This window comes from Alexandromys fortis, unplaced genomic scaffold (genome assembly GCF_014885135.2).
Source record: "Alexandromys fortis isolate MF-2015 unplaced genomic scaffold, M_Fortis_MF-2015_v1.1 scaffold_39, whole genome shotgun sequence".
NCBI classification, from domain to species: domain Eukaryota; kingdom Metazoa; phylum Chordata; class Mammalia; order Rodentia; family Cricetidae; genus Alexandromys; species Alexandromys fortis.
This window is the reverse complement of record NW_026067918.1, coordinates 8,196,122-8,217,668: the sequence shown is the minus strand read 5'-3', so window position 1 is coordinate 8,217,668 and position 21,547 is coordinate 8,196,122. Positions and strand designations below refer to the sequence as shown.

General features: G+C 50.4%; 2 protein-coding genes across 2 annotated transcripts; one reads left to right on the top strand and one right to left on the bottom strand.

The window, feature by feature from the left end:
• Positions 1-4,542: 4,542 nt before the first annotated feature.
• Kctd2 (potassium channel tetramerization domain containing 2) lies at positions 4,543-16,475 on the bottom strand. Its single transcript, XM_050140326.1, has 6 exons — positions 16,000-16,475; positions 14,341-14,449; positions 12,114-12,205; positions 8,438-8,533; positions 6,733-6,858; positions 4,543-5,534 (listed from the first exon to the last, which is right to left on the bottom strand). Exons 1-6 carry the CDS (start codon positions 16,336-16,338, stop codon positions 5,505-5,507), a joined length of 792 nt encoding a protein of 263 aa, XP_049996283.1. The 5' UTR covers positions 16,339-16,475; the 3' UTR covers positions 4,543-5,504.
• Positions 16,476-16,484: 9 nt separating this feature from the next.
• Atp5pd (ATP synthase peripheral stalk subunit d) lies at positions 16,485-21,202 on the top strand. The gene is made up of 6 exons (XM_050140328.1): positions 16,485-16,647; positions 18,145-18,275; positions 18,685-18,781; positions 19,699-19,770; positions 20,809-20,871; positions 21,003-21,202. Exons 1-6 carry the CDS (start codon positions 16,534-16,536, stop codon positions 21,132-21,134), a joined length of 609 nt encoding a protein of 202 aa, XP_049996285.1. The 5' UTR covers positions 16,485-16,533; the 3' UTR covers positions 21,135-21,202.
• Positions 21,203-21,547: the final 345 nt, after the last annotated feature.

Here is a 21,547-nt window from a genome sequence, read left to right as displayed (position 1 = left end):
CAAGAGCAGCAAAAGCTCCTAACCACTGAGCCATCTCCCCAGCACCCCCCTTTCCTCCTCTCCCTCTTCTCCATGCTGGTGATCAAACCCGGGCCTTCCACATGCTGGGCAAATGCTGTACCATGGAGTTACATCCCCTGGCTAGCCCCAAGCGTTATCTTGATGGGAGATTCTATCTGCTTTTACTTTGTTTCCAACCTGAAACAAACCGAGAAGGAGAAATTGGGGATTCCGAAGCTGAAGAGAGCTGCCATCACCCTGTTAGCGGTTTCTCTTGAGTCTTATTTCCTGTCTTTCTAAACCCCATGGGGAAAAGCCTCTAAGAAGTTTAGTCTGTTAATCTGCCTCCAAACACTAGCCTGACTCCTCTTGTTGCGCAGAAGCGGAGAACAGAAGGCAGCCTTTCCTCATCGTGGGGGTCCAGGGGGGCATCAGCATCTCCTCCTAAGTACGGTGTCTGCTGCAAATTCTTTGCAGAAATCTTTTGTGAATCAAATGGGGTTCTTTTCTTTGGGGTGTCAAAGCCAGGGCCTGGTGTATATTGGAACCCAGCTTCTGGCATGCTGGGTCTTGAAAAGTTTCTGGACTCCCAAAGATGACCAAAGATGCAGACTGCACTCCAGACCTCACGGCAGCGGCAGCGTGCAGCTGCCTTGCCTTCCGCAACGTCACTGAGGGCTGCGCGCACACACCACGTGCAGTCTGAGGTCTGTATGCGCGCACACACACACGCATCTGCTCAAGGCCTGTCATCACCACAGAACCACAAACACTGCCTCCCACCCCTCTGCGCAGACTGGATGCTGTCGCATGTTGTGAACTGCAGTGTTTTGACTGTACACATGACGTCGTTCTGCTCTTATGGAAACACAAAGCTTTAATTACAAAAAATACGAAATTTTACTGCTGCATTCCTCAGCAGGCATCAAGCCAGGTTCCGCTGGAGCGTGGTGCTGAGGTTTGAAATGGGGACCCTGTGCATGCTGGGTAAGCCCTGGTCAGCTGAGGAATCTCCTCAGAACTCTTTTTAGTTTCTATTTGTGAAAGGGTGAAGTTGCCCAGTTTGGCCTTGAACTCATGGCAAATCTTATGACAGCCTCAATTCCCAATCCTTCTGCTTTAGCCTCCCAAGCAGATGGTGGTAGGGGTAAGCCAGTCTTGGGCCCAGCGCATCACCCCCCACCCCAGAGTATGTTTCACCGTCTTACCTGGCAGAGTCATCCTGCCTCGGTTTCCAGTCTGGCACTCTAGGCGTGGACAGACATGACTGCCTTAGGGGTTTTGTTTTGTTTTCCAAGGGCATTAAAAATAAAAGATTGCATTTATTTTTATGTGTTAAAACATTTTGCTTGTACATATGTCTGTGTGCTGTGTGTGTGTGTGTGTGTGTGTGTGTGCTTGGTGTTTAGAGAGGGAAGAAGGCATCAGATCCCTTGGAACTGGAGTTACAGGCAACTCTGAGCTGCCATGTGGTTGCTGAGAACTGAACTTGGGTCCTTCGGAAGAGCAGCAAGTGCTCTTAACTCCTGAGCCATCTGTCTGGTCCCAGCTTTAGCTTTTTGTTTGCTAAACTTTTTGAATCTCTGTAGGCGGCTGGAGAGATGACTTTGTAGTTGGAAGCATTTGTTCTTGTAGAGGACCTGGGTTCGATTCCCAGCACCCACATGGCATATATATATATATATATATATATATATATATATAGTAAATTTTAAAATAAACAAAACTCTGTAATAGGGGGCTAGAAACAGGATTGCAGGTTCCAAGCCAGCCTCAGCCACAAGGGAAATCCTGCCAAGGGGAAAGAAGTTAACAACAACTATAGATTTCTTTAACATTTTTAAAAATGGTGTTTTGCCTGCATGAATTTTGTGTACCACGTGCCTGGAGAGGCCAGAAGAGGACATGAGATTCCCTGTAGCTGGGATTACAGATGGTTGTGAGGCACGTGTGGGTGCTGGGAATCAAACACAGGGCCAATGCAAGAGCAACCAATGCTCTTAACTCCTGGGTCATCTCTCCTGCCTCCGTTATAGATTTTTTTTAAGTGAAAGAAATAAACAAAACAAAACAAAACCAGGGGCTGGAGAGATGGCTTTGCACTTCAGAGCATGGGTTACTTTTTCACAGGACCTGGTTGGGCTCTCTGCACCCTTACAACTGGATGTAACTCCAGTTTCAGTGGATCTGATTCCCCCTTCTGTCTTCCTTGGGCACCAGGCATACACAGGGTGCATACATACAGGCAGGCAAAACGCCCATGCACATATAATTAAGTATATACCAGTTGCTAAGAAAAATCTGGGGCTAGAGAGATGGCCCTGTGGTTCAGAGTGCATGCTGCTCTTCAGAGGACCTGGGTTTGTTCCCAGATCCCGTATCAGGCAGCTGCCTGTCACTCCAACTGCAGAGATCCAACAACCCTCATACACAGACATGCACAAGTACACACACACACATTCAGGAGATCGTGGAACCTTTAATCCCAGCACTCGGGAGGTGGTTGCGGGCAGATCTCCAAGTTCAAGGCCAGCATGGTCTAGTAGTTCCAGGGCAGCCTGGGCTACATGGTGAAACTCTGTCTCAAAATAATTAAAAAGATTCAAGGGGATGGGAGTGTATGCACAAGGACCCTCACCCCACCCCCACAACCCCCTTCCCAAATCCCACCTCCCCACCGCTGCTTTGGCAGTCATGACAGACTGCAGAAAAGACCCAGCAAGAAGTAGGCCTCTGACTCCAAGGATGTGCTGAGCTCCTGGCATTGCCCAACCTTGTCCTAATTACTGAGAAGAAACTGCCAGGTATCTGCCACGTGGCAAGGAGCCAACCAGGCATTAACAGGTGGACTCTGGACGTGCTTTACTAATAATGGTGGAATGCAGTAACGACCCCCCATGGCCTCCAGGTATAGCGACCCCCCCATGGCCTTTCTGTGGCTGCAGCTGACCAGTCTGGGCCTGGACTATCAGTACCTCGGTATCTGCTGTCTCCCCACTGGGGTTTCCTCTATTCCGCCTGTTTAAAAGCCCACGCTGCATGCCACACAGAAGCAAGGCTCTGCTGAGAAGCAAGCTGGTTTGTCTCTCCCACTGGGAGCTGGCCATGTCCCCAGCAAAATGTCACATCTCCCTGGATCTGCCTGCCACCACTTAGTTTACTGTTTGTTTTTGTCCCTCACCACTTCTCAGACTCCTGTTGCCACGAGAGCCTTCTAAACCCGTCCCCTCAGAGTTCTGTCTCGGGGAAGTTCGCCTACACTGCCAAGGCGTCTCCCCTGATGGCACCAGTCTGTGTGATCAGCCTGGTGCAGGGCTGAGGATCGCAAACCCTTCCTGCTTGAGATACCGAGAGAGAAGACAGCAGCTGGATCCAGAGCACCTGACACGGCCCATGTCACTGTCAGATAAATGTCAATCACATCCCTGTTCCCCGGTCCTTTAATAACAGATTTGGCGATGGTCATGTGCCATGACTGAGCCAGCCTCTGCGTAACTAACCCAGTGCCCTCTCCTCCCCTCATCCTGCTGGCTGCAGCTCAGCCCAGAAGGAAGGACCTGGACTTTCCACAGGCGGGCTGCTGCACAGAGAAACGGTCTTCAAAAACAAAACAAACAAAAAAATTAAGTATTTTTTAAAAAACAAAGCAAGCAAGCAAGTAAGCAAGCAAGCTCGCTCTACTTGTGGGCTGCTGAGGCGGCTCAGAGTGTAAAGGCCTTGCAGCCAAGCCTGAAGACCTGGGTTTGATTCTCAGAACCTTATTGGTGGAAGCAGAGAGCTGATTCCTGTAGAAACTATGACCTCACATGGGTTCCATGGCATGAGTGATTTCCCCCATAAATAAAAGACAAGTAGCAAGCAAGTTCTACTCAGCCTTACTATGTGCAATCTGGTAGTCCCCGATGTTAAGAATTTTTTAAATAATTCAAGTAGGACTTTATCTAGTGACATGGACACAGAATGTCACCCTCCTAGAAGTCACTACCCTCATACCCCTGGTAAATAGCTGAGCTATAGGACGTGGAGATCTTTGAGAAATCTCACAGCCAGGAACTGACAGATCCACCTGCCTCTGCCTCCTAGATGCTTGGATGAAAGGCATGGGCCACCGCACATGGTGAATGCGGAGAGTCTTGGTGCTGGAAAGCGCCATGGCTGCTGGGCCTGGGTAAATCCTGAGGCAGCATTCCCTGTTTTGTACAAGTCACAGTTCAGAGTTGTCTAGGAAAGACAAAGGAGAACCTGGTCTCCCATGAATGCTTAGAGATTCCAAGGCTCAGACAACACTGCAAATGCTTGACAACATTGCATGCCCAAGAGTAAGTGTGTGTGTGTGTGTGTATGTGTGTGTGTGTGTATGTGTGTGTGTATGTGTGTGTGTGTGTGTGTATGTGTGTGTGTGTGTGAAGGTAGGAGATGAAGGAGTACATGGATTGCCACCTTGCATGTAAACACACACACACACACACACACACACACACACACACACACACACACACACGGCTGCTTTGCCACGGTTAGAAATCAAGGAGAGACACAGTATCACCTATATCAGTCAGTGCATGTTCAAGAGACGATCACAAAACATCAGCACTTTTACTATGACAATATGACTCATTTGGCAGCTTCCACAGAAACAGCCTTCCTCACCCCAAGCCATACAGAGGGTCCACAAAGTCCTTTCTCTTTGGTTCAGTTCAAGAAGCTGGGGGAGGAAGACGGAGCCAACCAGGTAAGAAAAGGCTGCAGAGGCAACTGCAGCAACTTAGTACCGTCATCTGTCCAGCGCTGCTTAGGATGCCGCAGCCTTTAACCTCCTGCGTGAGGCTGGGCCACGTGGGGCCCCACGGAAGGACAGACACCAGGTGAAGCCACTCGTGGGGACAGGGCAGTGCTCAGAACCAGAACAGCTACCACCGCCCTCCAAGCACAGCACAGGACACCTCATCCTCCTGCCCTGAGGCTTGGTTCATAGGATTGTGGGTCCTCCGGCAACTCTACTCTGTACCCAAAACCTTGATTCAATGCACTAAGGCTGGAATCTTCTGCACCTCTGCCAACCTCGAAGAATGCCTAGGTCAAGGAAGAATGGTCACAGCAGCTGCCAACGTCCATCACAGCACAGGCAGGCTGAGACCAGGGCCCAGGTCAGGACCAGCCTCCTTCCTCTGCTCTAGCTTCCTTGACGTCTAGATGGTTTACAGAAACTAGACCCTCCTCCTTTCCCCCAGTTCCCCATCCCAGATGCTACTGTGGAGGTCTGTCATAACACTGGCTAGGAAACAAAAGCAGGTTTCTGAAAAGGGGCCGTGTGGCCAGAGGCGCACTGTCTTCATCCGAGGCGGGCGGGGCTCCTCTGGTTTGGGCGGACACCTCTTCTCCGGGACCAGGTGCAGCTTCACTTTGCAGTAGCTCAGTTACTGTACAGGTGCAAGATTTCCCTCCAGAGCTGCTCGGCCGATTGCTCTCTTGCCTTCAGGGTTCTGGAACTTCAGATTCTCTGCTTACATCCGAGAGCCTCTCTCCTGAAGAATCTAAAAGTGGAAGATGGCAGAAGATGGATGAGCAACTGCTGAGGGAAGGGAAGCCCCGAGGGCCAGGCTGGTTCTCCAGCACCAGCATGGAGTGTGTGGGGACTGAAACACAGGATACAGCTGATGTCAGTGAAGTAAGCTAGACATCATAATAACGATCTTAAAATTTCAAGATTTGCAATTCTGCAGCTGCTTCCTGTGGCCCTGTGGGCAGCTCACATTCTGCTGTCAGCCCATGTGGCCAAGGCAGGCTCGGCGCCTCAACCTCACTGAGTGCCTGAACGCAAAGGGCTGTCCTGCCAAATACGGCAAGGCTGTCGTGGACAGAGGCACTGTGCTGTGGAAACAAAGTCTTCTAAGTTAAAGAAAGCAGTTCACAGTCACAAGCTCAGGTTCTCCACAGTGTGTAATGTGTGTTTATAAGGCACAGTGGGGGAAGAGAAGGGAATAATGGTTTGTCAAGGAGCAAGGCAGACGCTACCTGATTGAGGCTAACAACACTGAGACGTGCCATTAGTGCAAAACCCAGCGTCTTTATCATATTGACGGGATGCAGAAAGTGCCCTTGTCCAGCACAGTTCCCACCACTGATCATGAATCCTGACTGACTGCATATGCATTGGCATAAACGTGTCTGTGGGTGTGCGTGTCTGTGTGGTACAAATGTGTGTGTCTGTGGGTGTGCGTGTTTGTGTGATACAAATGTGTCTGTGGGTGTGCGTGTTGGTGTGGCACAAATGTGTGTGTCTGTGGGTGTACATGTTGGTGTGGCACAAAAGTGTCTGTGGGTGTGCGTGTTGGTGTGGTACAAATGTGTGTGGGGGGTGTGCATGTTAGTGTGGCACAAAAGTGTGTCTGTGGGTGTGCGTGTTGGTGTGGTACAAATGTGTGTGTCTGTGGGTGTGCGTGTTGGTGTGGCAGCCAGAGGCCCATCTGGGCATCTTGCTCTATTACTCTCCAGCCCATCTGGTTTTCTGTTTGGAGACAAGGTCTCTCACTGACGCCGGAGCTCACCCTTTTGGCTATGCTCACTACCTCCCAAGGCCCTACAAATCCTGATTTAAATCCAGCATCCAAGAGAGCATGGGAGAAAACTCGTAGTTGGAAGAGTGGAATGACCCAATGGCAGCTTAGGCAAAGCTGGAGAGAGGCTAGGCACAAAGGAGGCACAGGGCAGCCTGGGGAAGCCATGTCTTACCTTGGCCTTTTCGCTTGGCTCTATGACGATGCCGTTGGTAGAATTATTTAGTTCTCTGGAGACAACACAGAGGAATTCTGCCTGATCTTCATTTCCATAGTTATAGGAGGAGCCAATGCTGATCAGCTGACAAAACAGGAGGGTGGTGACTGTACACCCATGTGAGCAGGGGCTTAACTAAAACACTCAAGTTCCGGGACAGGTGTGGTGGCGTACAGCTTTAATCCCAGCACTTGGGAACTTGGGGTGCAGAGTTAAGCAGATTTCCCTTGAGTTCAAGGCTAGCCTAGTCTACATAGTTTCAGGGAAGCCAGAGTTATTTAGTAAGACCTTATCTCAAAAGAAAACAAAACAAAATAAAAAAAAAACAATGAAACCAAGGAAAAATGCACCCCAGTACCACACGAGTCCCACCCTCCTCAACTGGACTGTGCAGTTTTATGCTTCCAAGGGGGCAACCATGGTCCAGGGGAGCAAGTGGATCCTAACCCAGGTGTCCCAATGGAGAAGAAAAGTCTGAGTTCCCTCCTGTCCTCAGCAGCCCAGAGGCACCAGGAGCATCAGCACGGTCACCCTGTGTCAGCAATGAGGAGTATTTCTGCCAGCATTCCCATCAGCCCTGCCTGCTCCCACTGGCTCTTTCTCCAGACCAGACTCTACAGCACCAAAGGCTACATGCCATGGTATTTTAACCCTTTTGGGGAAACAAATTCAGCATCCAACTCTAAATTGGAAATCTGCACATGGAGAAACTTGGCAGAGAACAAATGTGGCCTCAGAAGTGCAAGGCCTGAAGCTGGGACAAGTCTGGGCACCAACACCCACTTCCTCATCCACACCTTGGAGGCAGTAAGAACAGACCTGCCCCTCCTCCAGGACATTAGCAAGAATCCATATGCGGACGAGAGGGTACCTGCCTAGACCGTGCGGCCGCGGTTCAGGACTACGACAACTCTAACAGATAACATGTAAAACTCAGCCACTGCCTTGGCAGAGAACAGATTATGTGTTAGAGAAAAGAGCTGTGACAATAGGCCCTGGACCCATGTGACAGGGCTGGTTCTGCCTCCAGCTAGGAGCCCATAGTGCTTAGACAAGCTGCAGCCTGCGCTCTGTAAGGGAGCTTCTGGAACAGTTCAGCTGCCTCTCAACTCCACACAAAATCTCATTCCGGTGAGCTGAGGCAGCAGAAAATGAGCTAGGCTGCCATCTAATGGAAGAAATGGCAAAATTCAGGTCCCAGGGACTCTGTTTTCATAACCTCTATTCTAAGCACAAAGCCAAAGATGCTCTGGGAAATGACCCTGGCGCACGCCTGTGTCTGGTCCCCACCTAGCACACCTGAGGGCCACACACCAGAACTGTAAGCTCCTGTTGAAGTCAGGCCTCTTTAAGACTCATGGAATGAAGTCAGCAGAGCACTGTAGAAGGAAAGGCGAGGAAAGGAAGGCAAACGGAGGTGCTTGGGGTCTGTACTCCATGACCCTGGGCACTGTGAGTTCAGACTCTGGATGTGAAACCAGAAACATGACCCTCCTCCCAGCCCCTCATAACCACCACGTGCTGCTGACGTACACCAAGGAGCTCTTTCCTAATCCTGAAATGGGGCTGCCCGCCTCACCCACTCCCACTCCCAGGGCTACTGACTGGCTGGTGCTGGCTCCCTGGGAGGAGGGCTGGGGTCGCTGCTCTTTGAGAAATATACCTGTTCGAATTTCCAGCCATCAGACATGGTGGAGACCATCTGGGTGAGCTCTTCCTCTTGACACTGCAGGACCCTGTACACGTGCTTCACGGGGCCCTGCAACAACAGGCAGGCTAGGACAGCAACACAGGGACCCCACCAGGACCCCACCACCCGCAGCTGCCTCGGACCACTCACTACCTCTCTCTCCAAACAACTGTGGGTTCAGAGAGAACTCATCAGCTGTAAGAACAGAAAGCAAGCCCCAAGGACACGAATCGATGCGTCCAATAACCCTGAACTCTGGAGGGACAGTTGTGTGTGCAGCTGTGCTGACACACTTAAGAGCAAGCTCTCCCCAGCCATTCTGAGCAGGAAAGTCACGTGGTTTCTAAGTGTTTTCTTTTTTTTTAAGATTTATTTATTTAATGTGCACTTGTGTTTTGCCTATATATTCTGTATGAGGATGTCGGATCCCTTGGAACGGGAACCAGAGACAGGTGTGAGCTGCTATGTGGGTGCTGGGAATTGAACCTGGGTCCTTTGGAAGAGCAGCCAGTGCTCTTAACTGCTGAGCCATCTCTCCAGCCCCTCTAAGTGTTTTCTATGTGATTTGGATGCTAAAATGCACATCATGTTTTGGTGCTTCGTAATGGGTATAAATGATTATGGGAATGACCTTTTTGAAATTAAAAGATAAATTTATGTGTATGTATATGTATACCATGTGTTTCTGGGTGCCCATGGAAGCCAAAGGAAGATGTGGGCTCCCTTGGAACTGAAGTTACAGGTGGCTGTGAGCCACCCACACAGGTGCTGGGAACAACTTCAGTCCTTTGCCACATGCACTCTAACCACTGAGCCATCTGCTCAGCCTCACCCTTTCTCTTCTCAAGAAAGGCTCTTACTATGTAGGCCTATCCTGTCCTGTCCATTATGTATAGCAGACTGGCCTTGAACTCAGACCCATCTTCCTCTGCCTCCCAGGTGCTGTGATAATGGCACACACCACCATGCCTCACAAATTTGTTCAAGATGTCCTGGAACACACTATTTATCCCAACCTGGTTGCAGGCTCCTGATTTTGCCCCTGCCTCAGTTTCCCATGTGCTGGGATTACGGTATACTACTTGACACTGGCAACTGCATATTAATGTGTTATCATATCAAGGAGAAAACACATACTGTATAAACACCCATTAGGTTCCCCTTTGCTGGTGCTACCAGGAAGCTGGCAATGTCTAGCAGTGCACTCTGGTTACAGAGGTGTGGGATAACAGAAAAGAAACATTTACTGATTTGTCTGCATTCCTGGCAGAGCTTCCCGACCCCTTAGGATTTCCGAGTAGCTGTGGTAGGCCTGGAGCACATTTGTAATCCGAGCACTCAGAAGGCTAAAGCTGGAGGACTGAGAGTCCGGGCCAGCTGGGACTGCACAAAGAGGCTGCATGTCGAAACACAGAAAAAAGTGTCTTTTGGGACTGAGAGTGCGGCTCAGCAGCAGTCACCGTCTAGTATTTGTGAGGTCCTGGGCTCCACGCCAGGCACCTTAAAAGACAAAATGGTAAGCCTGGTGATGCTGGCGCATGCCTTTAATCCTAGCACTCAGGAGGCAGAGGCAGGGACCTCTGAGTTTGAGGCCAGCCTGGTCTATAGAGCGAGTTCTAGGACAGCCGGGGCTAAAAAGAGAAACCCTGTCTCAAAACAACCAATAACAAACAAACACACAAAGACAAATGACTGACACGAGAACAACCACTGCACAGTCCTAGGAGGGAACACGCCCTTCTCTGAAGACACAGACACAGTCCCCTGACAATTCCCTTTGGTTCTCTCCAGAAATCTACCCACACATTTCAGAAACAATCAGGCTTGTATACAAAATTCAGAGCATCCCAAAACATCTGTGATACTGGCCAAAGTCCCTAGTATCTAAGTTGCCATTAATCTCTTTTTCTCTTTCAGAGTCAGCTTTCCAGGGCTTCAGAAAGAACGACTAATTACCATATACACACACGGGACAGAAGAGTACCACGGAAGGTGTCAGCCACGAAAAGAACCACGACTGATTACCATATACACACGAGACAGAAGAGTACCACGGAAGGTGTCAGCTTAGGGCCCCCACATCTTAGGCTCTGCCTGAATGCCTGCCTTGTACAACTGACAGAATGCACACTGAAAAAGGTGTACCTGGACATCTACACAGCCAAGAGTACCTTAGAAGCATGAGGACACAGGAAGATGGAGCCTCTGAATACCAACTCCTCTCTCAGAGTTCACTCCATAAAAAGGACAGACGAAAGATCAATCAACATCAAAAGGTCTTGACATTCCTGGAACAAAAAAGCTTCCAACTGGGTATGAGTCCTAAGCCTTCAGAATCTAGAAGACTAATTAAGTTAATTGCTGCCATCAAATGGAAATCTTCAATGTTCTCAAGGACTCGACTAATGGCAAGGAGTGCACAACACTCGGGTTCTGTGATCTGGGTGGTGTCAGGTTATGCAATTCAGGGTACCAATAACATTGCTACTAAGCAATCAAGTTGGTTTTAGAATGTGGGAAACTGGGGATAAAGCTAGACTTCAGACACATCTAAGCCATTTATTAAATATCTACAAAGCAAAATATGCCTGGAAATGTAAGACAGCAGAGACTAGAGAACACAGGCTCCTGTTTCAAGTATAAATCTACCTGTGAACATCAATAAGAAGTCTTCTAAGCATGGGCCAGAATAAGTCTAGCTCTACAGACACCCGGAGGAAAGCAGCTCAGCAGTTTTGACTGCCTTTCCTTCAGTGTTAACAGCCAAGGCTAGGACATGAAGGAAAAAAGAGCCACCACTGGGATCAGGTGGGGTAAGAAGCAACTGTGCTGTTCAGACAGGTGGCCACAGGGGAGCACAACCGGCCTGGTGCTCAAATCTGGAGTTGCTATTTCTTACACACAGGAAAGGCAGACTCTATTCTCTTCTGCTGGGCTCCACAAGGACCTTCTGTTGCAGAAATGCAAGGGCTTCACACACGACAGTCGCTGCCACTCACGTGATGAATGACATGGGAAGCAGGCTAAGTCTGCTCTATCACCTGCACCCCTCAACAGGAGGCATTTCTGTTATCACATCTACTGAGGTAATATAAAAATCCAGACAGTGTGATTTTAAGAAGAGGCTGGACATCTTCTTCTCAGCTGCACAATTCACACATGTTTTGCAAGCAGCCGGCAAAACCTGATGTGAGGTGATCACAGCTTAAAGATGGTCCCAGGACAGAAGAGGAGCAAGTGAGACTGGGCTCTCATACTGAGAGAGGCAGATGCTCCATCAGCAAACAGGCTCTGCTGGACTTGGGAATCCCAGCACTAGGGAAGGAGACCAGGCTGGGCTACAAGCTGAGAACAAGCAGTAGGTCTAGACTGGATGGGGGCCATCCCAATACCCCCTGGTGAACAGTAACTCTCTATCCTAAGGGGTGGGGCTGTTCTGTTATCTCTGCTATCTCCTCAACTTCCTCACTTTGAGCCATTGTGGCCCTCTAGGTGAGGAGAAGGGTACTGTTTTCATAACACACACACACACACACACACAGAGAGAGAGAGAGAGAGAGAGAGAGAGAGAGAGAGAGAGAGAGAGAGAGAGAGAGAGACCGACCGACCACTGGAGAGGCTGTGCCCCTAGCAGTTCCAGACACCTTACTTGTGAAGTTCTGTTCTCATTGTCTCGTATCCTTTCCTTAACCAGCCGCACGAGAGATGCGATATTGTAAAACTCTGCTTCTTCCAGCACACCTGGAACAAGGACCAGACTGGTCAGACATGTGTGAGCTCACTGGGATAACAGCAAGAAAAGACTTGCAGAGAACTACATTCTGCTGCTGCTGGTGGCGCACCACTTGGGAGGCAGAGGCAGGCAGATCTCTGTGAGTTCAAGGCCAACCTGGTCTACAAGGGAGTCCCAGGACAGCCAGGGCTACACAGAGAAACCCTGTCTTGAGACACACTTTCCCTGACCAACAAAAAATGAATTGCATTTTTCAAACACAAATCTCATCTCCCTTTTATTCTAGGAAATTTAAGGTATTTGGCTCTGCCATATAGGGCATGACCATAAACTAAATAAAACAGGAATTTTCTTTGCCTCCCATCTTAGCCCTCCTGATTCCTCCTAGCACCTGCTCGTTACTACCCACGTGCCACCCAGTTCCTGTAACCTGTCATACTGGGTAACACCTGACCTTGCAGTGTTTACCTGTTTTCCTTAAAAAGGGCTGGTGGATAGGTGCATTTATAGAAACTTAAGAATTTAAGAGACTTTTTTTTTTCTGAGACAGGGTTTCTCTGTATATCCCTGGCTGTCCTGGAACTCACTTTGTGGACCAGGCTGGCCTTGAACTCACAGAGACCCACTGGTTTCTGCTTCCCGAGTGCTGGGATTAAAGGATGCACTACGACTGCCTGCCTATAATTGTTTTTAAAATTACTTTTTAACCGTTATTTACTTTTGTCAAGTGTGGTGGGCATCCTTTAGTCCCAAGGGAGGCAGATGAATGTCTGCGTTCCAGGTCAGTAGGACGGCACACTGAAACTATCTCAGAAAGCAAACAAAACCATACTCATCCATTTGTAAGCATGGGTGGGAGGGCCATGAACATGGAGGTCAGAGCACCATCTGCTGTAAACCGATTCTCTCCTTCCACCATGTGGGTACCAGGGATTGAAATCAGGTTATCAGGTCTGGCAACAAGAACTGTCAGCTGCTGAGCCAACCTTGCTTGCTCAACATAAAGTAGTTTTTATTAAAGACATAAAAGACTGTAAGCCAGGCGGTAGTGGTGCACCAAAGCTACAGAGAAACTCTGTCTCAAAAAACAAAACTACAAAGCAAAAACCAACCAACCAACCAACCAACCAACCAAACTGTGAGGCAGTAGTTGATAGGATAACCAGCACACGGAGTCATCACACATTTCCTATTACTTAAGTATGGATCTGAAATAACTCTTTTTCTTCCTTTTTTTTAGTTTATTTCGAGACAGGTTTTCTCTGTGTAGCTGTGGCTGTCCTGGAACTTGCGCCGTTTACCAGGCTGGCCTCAAACTCAAAGGGATCCATCTTCCTATACCTCCTGAGTGCTAGTTTTTTTTCTTTCTTTCTTTCTTTCTTTCTTTCTTTCTTTCTTTTTTTTTTTTTTTTTTTAAAGGTCATTTATAGACTCCCTTCAGGGAGAAAGAAAGAGAATGAGCAAGAACTCACAGTTCCTCTCGTTACTGACCACCATTCTAGTTAACGAAGCAGTTTGCCATTACAAGCTTTTCTATCCAGAGGGTTTAGATCCAGGGTCCTGGATTTAGGAAAGGACCCCAAACTTCCCTGAATGCCTCCAGAGAGAACAGATAGGCCTCTACATGGAGGACTAGACCCACTTACGATCCGAATGCCCTACAAAGCAGACAAGGCAGCTGGAGGCCCAGCTGACAATGAATTAGGTCAGCTGCACAGCTTCACAGGGAAGCATGAGACCAGAGCCTTAAAGAAATGAGGTCAGACCTTTATTAATATTATTTTTGCAAATCCAAAGGAAAATGAGAAAATAAAAATAACTGACTGCCAGCGATGTGGTGCTTCAGGCTACGGGCGATCACTGCCAGTGAATAAAATCAGTTCTGCAGGTTCAAAAGCCTAAAGCAACCCGCAAACCAGAGAAACCCAGGTTCCCACTACGGCAGCTGAACAGAGCCCAGCGCGGCCTCCTCCAGGCTCGGAGGACAAGCCCCAGGAGCTGGAGGCGTCCTGCTTCTGCTTACTCCTCCGATGGTGGATGGTGTTACACCTGCACAGTCCAGTGGGCACCCCAGACAAACTCAAGTCTGCGGAGCAGCTCGAAGGGGCTGGAAGTCTGGAGCGGCGCAGTGAGGTCTCCTTACCTTCTTCTGCCAACTCCTTGGTAATGATGAGCTTTCCATGTCGGAGGTAGTTTAGGATGGGACCAAAGTAGGTGGGGTCTCTGTCAATCAGGTACGCTCCAGTCTCGTCCTGTCAACCAAGCACAATCAGGCACTGTGAACCTGTCAGGAATCCTTCCTAAACCGCACTTCCTCCCACTCTGTCAGTGCACTCAGGCAACATTCATCCTGTGAGCGAGGAAACGGCCGTCAGGCGTGGTGGTCCATCCTTTAACCCCAGCTTTGTTTTGTTTTCTTAAAGTGAGGCTGTTTTGCTTACGTTAGGCTACTGGCCAGAAGGCTGGCTTTAGATAATTTCAGGTCGGCTGTCACTGGCGCACAGTCATCCCCGTCGCTAGGCCTTTATCTGCTGGGCAGACATAACAGCCTTTGATCTCCTGCAGGATACCAGTTACTAATGAAGGACTGAAGGAAAGACCACAGCTGAGTGTGCTGAGTATTCTGCTTCGTCAATGCCCTTGGACTACATTCCTAACTCTAAGAAAACCTCCTTTCTGTTGGCAACTCTCCTGAGCCCAAGGCCAACACCAGTGGGAGTCCGCACCGCCAGCTGTAATCTCACACACCCTATTCTGTGCCCAGAGGAAGCGTGGTACTGCCAGGACTTGGCTCTGGGCAGCTTTAATCCTATTCATCTTTACAGTAAAAACAAAAACAAAAAACCCCCAAGAAACTGGCTTGTGTGGCCATAAGGAAGATTTAGGGTACATAAAAATAACTTCCTATAAACAGGCATCTTTAGTCAGGATGGCTTAGGTTCCCATCAATTCGGTATCGGAGAACAGATGAAACTGTTCCGTGTTTATGCCAAGTCTAACTCTGTTAACCACGGGAGTGGCTCTATGGCATGGAAGGCGATGTAAGCTACAGCCAATGCATCTGAGACTCAAAGACGAACCTGCAAAAGTCACACTTCAAACTGGAAATGAATGACATGTCTTGCCACCCCTCAACCCTCCACCTTGTCAAACAGAATTTCCCAGTCTACTCATTTGCTGAGTCCTAACTGGCCGGTCTAGATTTGCATGGCAAAAGCAACCATCTTTCCAAGGAATTCATTGACTTCTAAAAATGTACTGAAACAGCGACTGTTACCGCATACAAGTTCTGGGACCAGGATTTTAGGAAGCACCTCCTGCAGCCTTCAGCGGTGGACGCTACCTGTCGTTAAGCCCCAAGTTTACTATGACTTTGTCCTGGGAAAGTGACAAAGCTGTGGTCGTTCACCCTGACCCAGTTCTGAAGGCATCTGGCACCAGCAACGGGGGCTGCACGGGAGCCAGGGGAAAAACTCGTGCAGATACGAGAAGGTGGGGTCCTCGGGAGAGGCAGCGAACGTGAGGGGAGTACTCAGGGGGCTCCCGTGGGTGCAGGTGGACGGCGCCTGGAAGGAGTTGCTGAGCAAAGGGCGGGGTGCAGAGGGATGCTGGCGTGTGCCCGAAGATGGGGAGAATGGGGAGGGGAGCTTCTTCTAAGGCCGCAGGTGCCAACCCGGGGGGCAAAAGTGGACTCGAGCGCGGGTTTGCAGGGCCTGTTGGAGGGAAACGCGTCCCAGAGACCCGAACACCAGCCTGGAGGGGGGACCCACAGCCCGGGGGCGCGCCCGAGGGCGGGGCGCACCTTGTCCGAGTCCAGCTCCGGGTCCTCCTGGCAGCACAGGCGGCAGAGGAAAGACTTGGGCTCCCGGCCTAGGGTCTGCCTGGTGGTCACGAAGTAGGTGCCGCCCACGTTGAGCCGAACCCAGCGGGCCGCCCCGCCGCCCCCTGCCCGCTCCGGAGGTCCGGGCCCCGGCTCCAACGTCTGCGCGACGGCGGCGCTCTGGCGGCCGTGTCCGCGGGGCGTGGGGCCGGCCGGGCGAGGGCTGGGGGGTCCGCGGCCCGAGCTGCCCCCGTCGCCCACCGCACTCCCGCCACCCCCTCCCAGCCCCGCCATCGCCGGGTCCAGCTGCAGCTCCGCCATCTTGGGCCGCCGCTGCCCGCCCGCCACCGGGCCGGCCCATTCCTCGGCAGGGAGAGCCGGGCCGGCCCATCGGCGGGGGTGGGGCAGGGGGAGAGGGACGGGAGCGCCCCCAACCAGCAGGGACCCCGATACGCAGGCGCTGCGCCCGCCTTTGTGGGCGGGACTTCCTCAACCCGGCTGCGTGCTCATTGGCTAATGTGTAGGACAAGGCCCGTCCATGGCGCTTTCGGATTCGCCGAAGGGAGAACTTCCGGCGATCCACTTCCGTCCCTTGCTGCTGGAGACGGCGCACCGCCGGGGTCGGTGAAGGTGAGTGGGGTTCGCGGTATTGGGTCCGATCTCCACGGGCTCTCCTGCCTTAGCTGCTCCCAGACCTCGCTCTGACGCTCGTTCTACCTCCGCGGAGGACGTCGGGCCTTCGAGCTGCCCCTCCCGCGGGCCGAGCGCCCGAGGTCACTGCTTTGCCCTGCTCACCTTCGTTGCAGGGCGAGGCAGGGGCCTGGCTATGACTTGGCCAATCACCATTGATTTAGATGTTGCCCCAAACCGTGTCTCACACTGTGGCGAACTCAGGAGGGCAGTTTATGGGCTAGGGAACCATCCCATAGCCATAGCGAATGCTTTCTGAAGAGACAGGACACCTGGTAGGCTGCAGCTACGTTCTCCCCCTTCCTGTGGCGTGTTCTGCGGTGCCAGTATGGGTGATACTGAGGTTTCTTAAGTTCGTTTGCCGGCTGGTCGAATAGCCACTGGTCATTCCCTATTCTCATGATCTGTTCTAGGTGCAAGAGATTAACCGGACAATAAAGTCTGCTCTTGCGGTCCCCTCGTGCCTAGGAAAACACACGCGTTCTCTGCCATCTTCAGTTCACCTGACAGCTGCCTTAACCTCCCTCCTCCTAGAGACTGAAGATGTTATAGGAGGGAGGGAGGGGACTGGCATTTGACAACTTTGATCCCCCACATCGCCTGGAATCCACTCAGCTTGTACACACACGGTTTCCACTTCGCAGCCCTCTGATTGCAGTGATTTCCTGTATTTTGTCTTGATTTGGTTTAAAGATAGCTGCAGTCACTTCTCTCACTGTCATTTGTGTAAAAATGCCTCTGAAAATGCAAGGCGTGTGTGCTGTGGGCAGTAGGACACGAATATGGAAGGGCTGCGAGCCCCTGACGTCTGTGTAAAACTCGGGCAAACTGATGCCCACAGTTTCACGTTATATTTTAACAGCTCTTTCCCCCCAGTTTTTGTCTGCTCTTTTTGAAGCTTTGTCCAATTTTCTCTGTCAGATGTCTGTATGGTGGAGAATCAGTGGCTAAATCACAATTGTTAGTTAACTTTGGGGTATAGATGTCCTTTAGCAATGCTTGCAAAGATACATGGAGAGCAAAAAGTAGAACTGGGTTTCTAAGGGCAACGGGCAACGGGTTGGGATAGAGGAATGGTTCCCGACTAGGAGAAAACATGTTTATATTCTGTGTTTCCAGCCTGAACTGAGAAACTCAGCTGCACATTTATGATTTATTGAGGCAGACTATCATGTATCCCAGGGTGGCCTTGAACTCACTGTGTAACCAAGGATGACTCTGAACCTATGAGGTGCTGGAGATGTAACCCAGGGCTTTGTCCGTGTTCGGCAAGCGTTCTGACAACTGATCCACGAGTCCTAACTTCTTTAGCTCTTGTGTAGGCCACCAAATGCTTAAATGATGCTGATCTGTCTCTTAGAGGCTTGTGTTTCCCTCAAATGCTCTGCTCCGGGTTCTCCAAAGGCACCGTTCAGTTGGACCTGTTCTGTTCTCTAGGATCCCAAGATGGCCGGGCGTAAACTTGCTCTAAAAACCATTGACTGGGTGTCTTTTGTGGAGATCATACCCCGAAACCAAAAGGCAATTGCAAACTCCCTGAAGTCCTGGAACGAGACCCTCCACACCAGGTCAGTGTGTTGTGAGAGCCTCCCCATACTGTCACTGCACCGAGAAGCAGTGTTCTGACATTTGTTGCGTTTGTCATGTATGTGAGTGCACACCTGCACACGTGCACAACAGGAAAACGTGTGGATGTTTGCCCTCTGCCTTCTCCACCCTGTGACCCAGGTGTTGACCACACGTCCTCAGGTTTAGCGACTGAGTGCCGAAACCCACCCAGCCTCATGCCAGCACAACCTAGGCGTCTCTAATCGTCTTACCAAATAAAGAAATTGACATGATCTGTGGTGTCATTTTTGGGGTGGCCTTTCAGAGAAAAGTGTGCTGAAACTCCAGATAAGGACGAGGGCAATTGTTGCGTGAGTCGTGTCTGTTGCTTGTGGATGTGTCCTGACTTTTACTTTTCTGTATGAGCAGGTTGGCGAGTCTGTCTGAGAAACCACCAGCGATCGACTGGGCTTATTACAAGGCCAATGTGGCCAAGGCTGGCTTGGTGGATGATTTTGAAAAGAAGGTGAGCCTTCAGATAACTTAACGCTCTGATTGGTCAGAGGCCTGTGGGTGGGGGAAAATGGGTGTGGCTCCCGTAGAGTATCAGGGTCCAGTCACTCAGCAGGATAGGGTAGCCTTGCTTCTGGAACTAGAGGGCTGCCAGGGCTAGCCCTTCTCCCAAGTTCCCTTTTAGTCCCTTACCTGCCTCCTTTTCATGAGCTTCTTTCACTTTCTGGCCCTTCTGTCGCTCTCTCCTCTTAAAAGAATTGGTTTCGTGTGTTTGGGGGTTTTGCCCGCATATATTTCTGGGCACATGCCTGATGCCAGAGGCTTGGTGAGGACATCAGGCCCTCTGGAGCTGGAATCACAGACTGTTGTGAGTTCCTGTATCGGTGCTGAGAATTGAACCTGGGTCCTCTGGAAGAGCAGCCGTTACACTTAACCTCCGGGCCATCTTCTCAGCCCCATCAGTGATCTGTCTTCTTTTGATGCTTACACATTAAATGTCAAAATTTGAAGTTCATTTGCTTATTCATTTGAAGATGCTTCTGGAAGACCTGCTCTATGTAGTGTAGCATACACTGCCAGGGCTGTAACACTAGACAGTCTGCTAACGATCATGTCTACTTTGATAATGCAGACGTTCCCGCCAGTCAGCCCTTGGGTTTTGTGTGAAAAAAATTTCTAAGGCCGCAAGGTGCTAGGTGGCTGTTATCAGTCCAGTGATGTTTTCAGAGGAGGAACCAGCACTTGTGATAGGAAACATGGAAGGTTTTTTTGGGTGACTAGTGACAGCGCTGGGGAGACCGTCCAACCCCCTTCCCACCACAATGCCAGAGCTTGGAAGGGATGGGTGTTTTCATATGGTCTATAAGGAGGAGAGGCTTCCAGGCCTGTGGGCTCTTGGTGCGAGGGTGACTGCTTTGTTCTTGTTTGTAGTATAATGCCTTGAAGATCCCGGTGCCCGAGGATAAGTACACAGCCCTGGTGGACAGTGAGGAGAAGGAGGATGTAAGTAGCAGGCCCGTTTTCCTTTTTCTGTCTTTGTTTGTTTGTTTTTTCCCTCCAAAATTTTCTTGTATTTTGTAAGGTTTCACTGGGTGGCCTTGGTTGGCCTCAAAGTCTTGGTGATCCTCCTGCGTTGTCCTCCCAAGTGCGGGGATTATAGACGTGCACAGCTATGACCAGATCCTGGAGCTTCTTAGTGACCACTTTCATTAGTAGGAAGGGTAGACGGTGAATTAAGTTGACAGTTACAGTGTCGTAAGAATCATAAGGAATGGCTGCAGCTGGGCGGTGGTGGCGCAAGCCTTTAATCCCAGCACTCGGGAGTCAGAGCCAGGCAAATCTCTGTGAGTTTGAGGCCAGCCTGGTCTACTTTGGAGTTCTAGGACAGGCTCCATAGCTACACAGAGAAACCATGTCTCAAAGAAAACAGAAAAACAAAACAAACAAAATTGCAGCAACATGAATGAATCTAAGACAATGAGCCTGGGCCTGGAGGTGCACACCTTCATACCCAGCCCTCGGAGGGCAGAGTTGGAGGCCAGCCAGAGCCACACAGTGAAGCCCTGTCTATAAATCTCTAGAAAATGCCATCAATCTTTAATGACAGAAGGCCTGAGAGGGAGAGGTGTGTGGGGAGAGATGGGGTGAGATAACAGGTGTGTCGCTGGTTTTGAGTCGCTGAACACACAGCCTGTTGGAAGAACCATAATACTTGCGTCTTGGCGCCAGTTCACGGCCAACACATCGGTCACAAACAGGACATCAGTTTTGCAAACAGTCCATTCAGCATATACCTGTGTGCCTGAAGATACCTCAGGTGAACATTGGACCTGGCCCTAGGGTCATGTGACTTGTCCCGACTATCCCGTGACCAGTCAGTCCTAAACTGTTTTCCTGCCTGGCCGCTTTGTGGGTGTTGGGAAGCTGTGGTTCGCCCCCTTCAGAAGCACTCTAGGTCAGTGCGCTCTTCCTTAGACGGCAGTGGGGAAGGAGCAGGCCGGAGCTGTTTGGTTTCAGGACAGTTGCTCCTTTCTCTTACAGGTGAAGAACTGTGCTGCGTTCGTGTCTGAGTCCCAGGTCAGGATCCAGGAGTATGAGAAACAGGTGAGGATGAGCCACGGCCCCTGTCGCAGGTCGTCTCTGGCCCTCTGTGGCACTGCCCTTCCTTGGATTCTTGTTTTGTTCCTGGTGGCCTTGCCTGTTTGCTCTAGCTGACCAGCTTCTGCTCTTTGTAGCTGGAGAAGATGAAGAACATCATCCCCTTTGATCAGATGACTATTGATGACTTGAATGAGGTCTTCCCAGAAACCAAGCTGGACAAGAAGAAGTACCCGTACTGGCCTCATCAGCCCATCGAGAACCTGTGAAACAGGCCAGGAGGGAGCCAGCCCTTCATTCCAGACTCTGGACATTAAAATAAAACATTTACATAGCATGGGGTGTCATCTTTTAGTAGCTGAACTCTTCTGAGGTGGCCCCCATTTTGTTCTGTGAACTAGTCATCCGGGGGCAGCCTGGGGAACCAGTTACTGTGGCCTTGGGGTTGCTGCAGTTGAGCAGCAGAGCCCGTGACCACACTATGATGAGGACAGCCTCTGACCTCTGCATGTGCGTCCTGGCCCCTAAATCGTACACACACAAAATGGAAAAAAAGTTAAGGTGGTTGGAGGAGACAGCCCTGAAGTAGGGCCTGTGCCCAGTACCGAGCTGCCTTGGGGCTTCTGCTGTAATCACAGGCATCAGGGCTGTAATGAGAATTAATGAGGAGCCTGGGAAGTTT

What these genes read in the sequence shown, in the direction of transcription:
- Kctd2 (XM_050140326.1), bottom strand. Translation starts at nt 16,338, where the DNA reads ATGGCGGAGCTGCAGCTGGACCCGGCGATGGCGGGGCTGGGAGGGGGT. An exon ending in ATGAGAACAGAACTTCACAA is followed by an intron (nt 8,534 to 12,113) that starts GTAAGGTGTCTG and finishes CTGTTGTTGCAG; the next exon opens with GGCCCCGTGAAGCACGTGTA. An exon ending in AGCCAAGCGAAAAGGCCAAG is followed by an intron (nt 5,535 to 6,732) that starts GTAAGACATGGC and finishes TTCCACTTTTAG; the next exon opens with ATTCTTCAGGAGAGAGGCTC.
- Atp5pd (XM_050140328.1), top strand. Translation starts at nt 16,534, where the DNA reads ATGTGTAGGACAAGGCCCGTCCATGGCGCTTTCGGATTCGCCGAAGGG. An exon ending in CACCGCCGGGGTCGGTGAAG is followed by an intron (nt 16,648 to 18,144) that starts GTGAGTGGGGTT and finishes TCTGTTCTCTAG; the next exon opens with GATCCCAAGATGGCCGGGCG. An exon ending in AACGAGACCCTCCACACCAG is followed by an intron (nt 18,276 to 18,684) that starts GTCAGTGTGTTG and finishes CTGTATGAGCAG; the next exon opens with GTTGGCGAGTCTGTCTGAGA.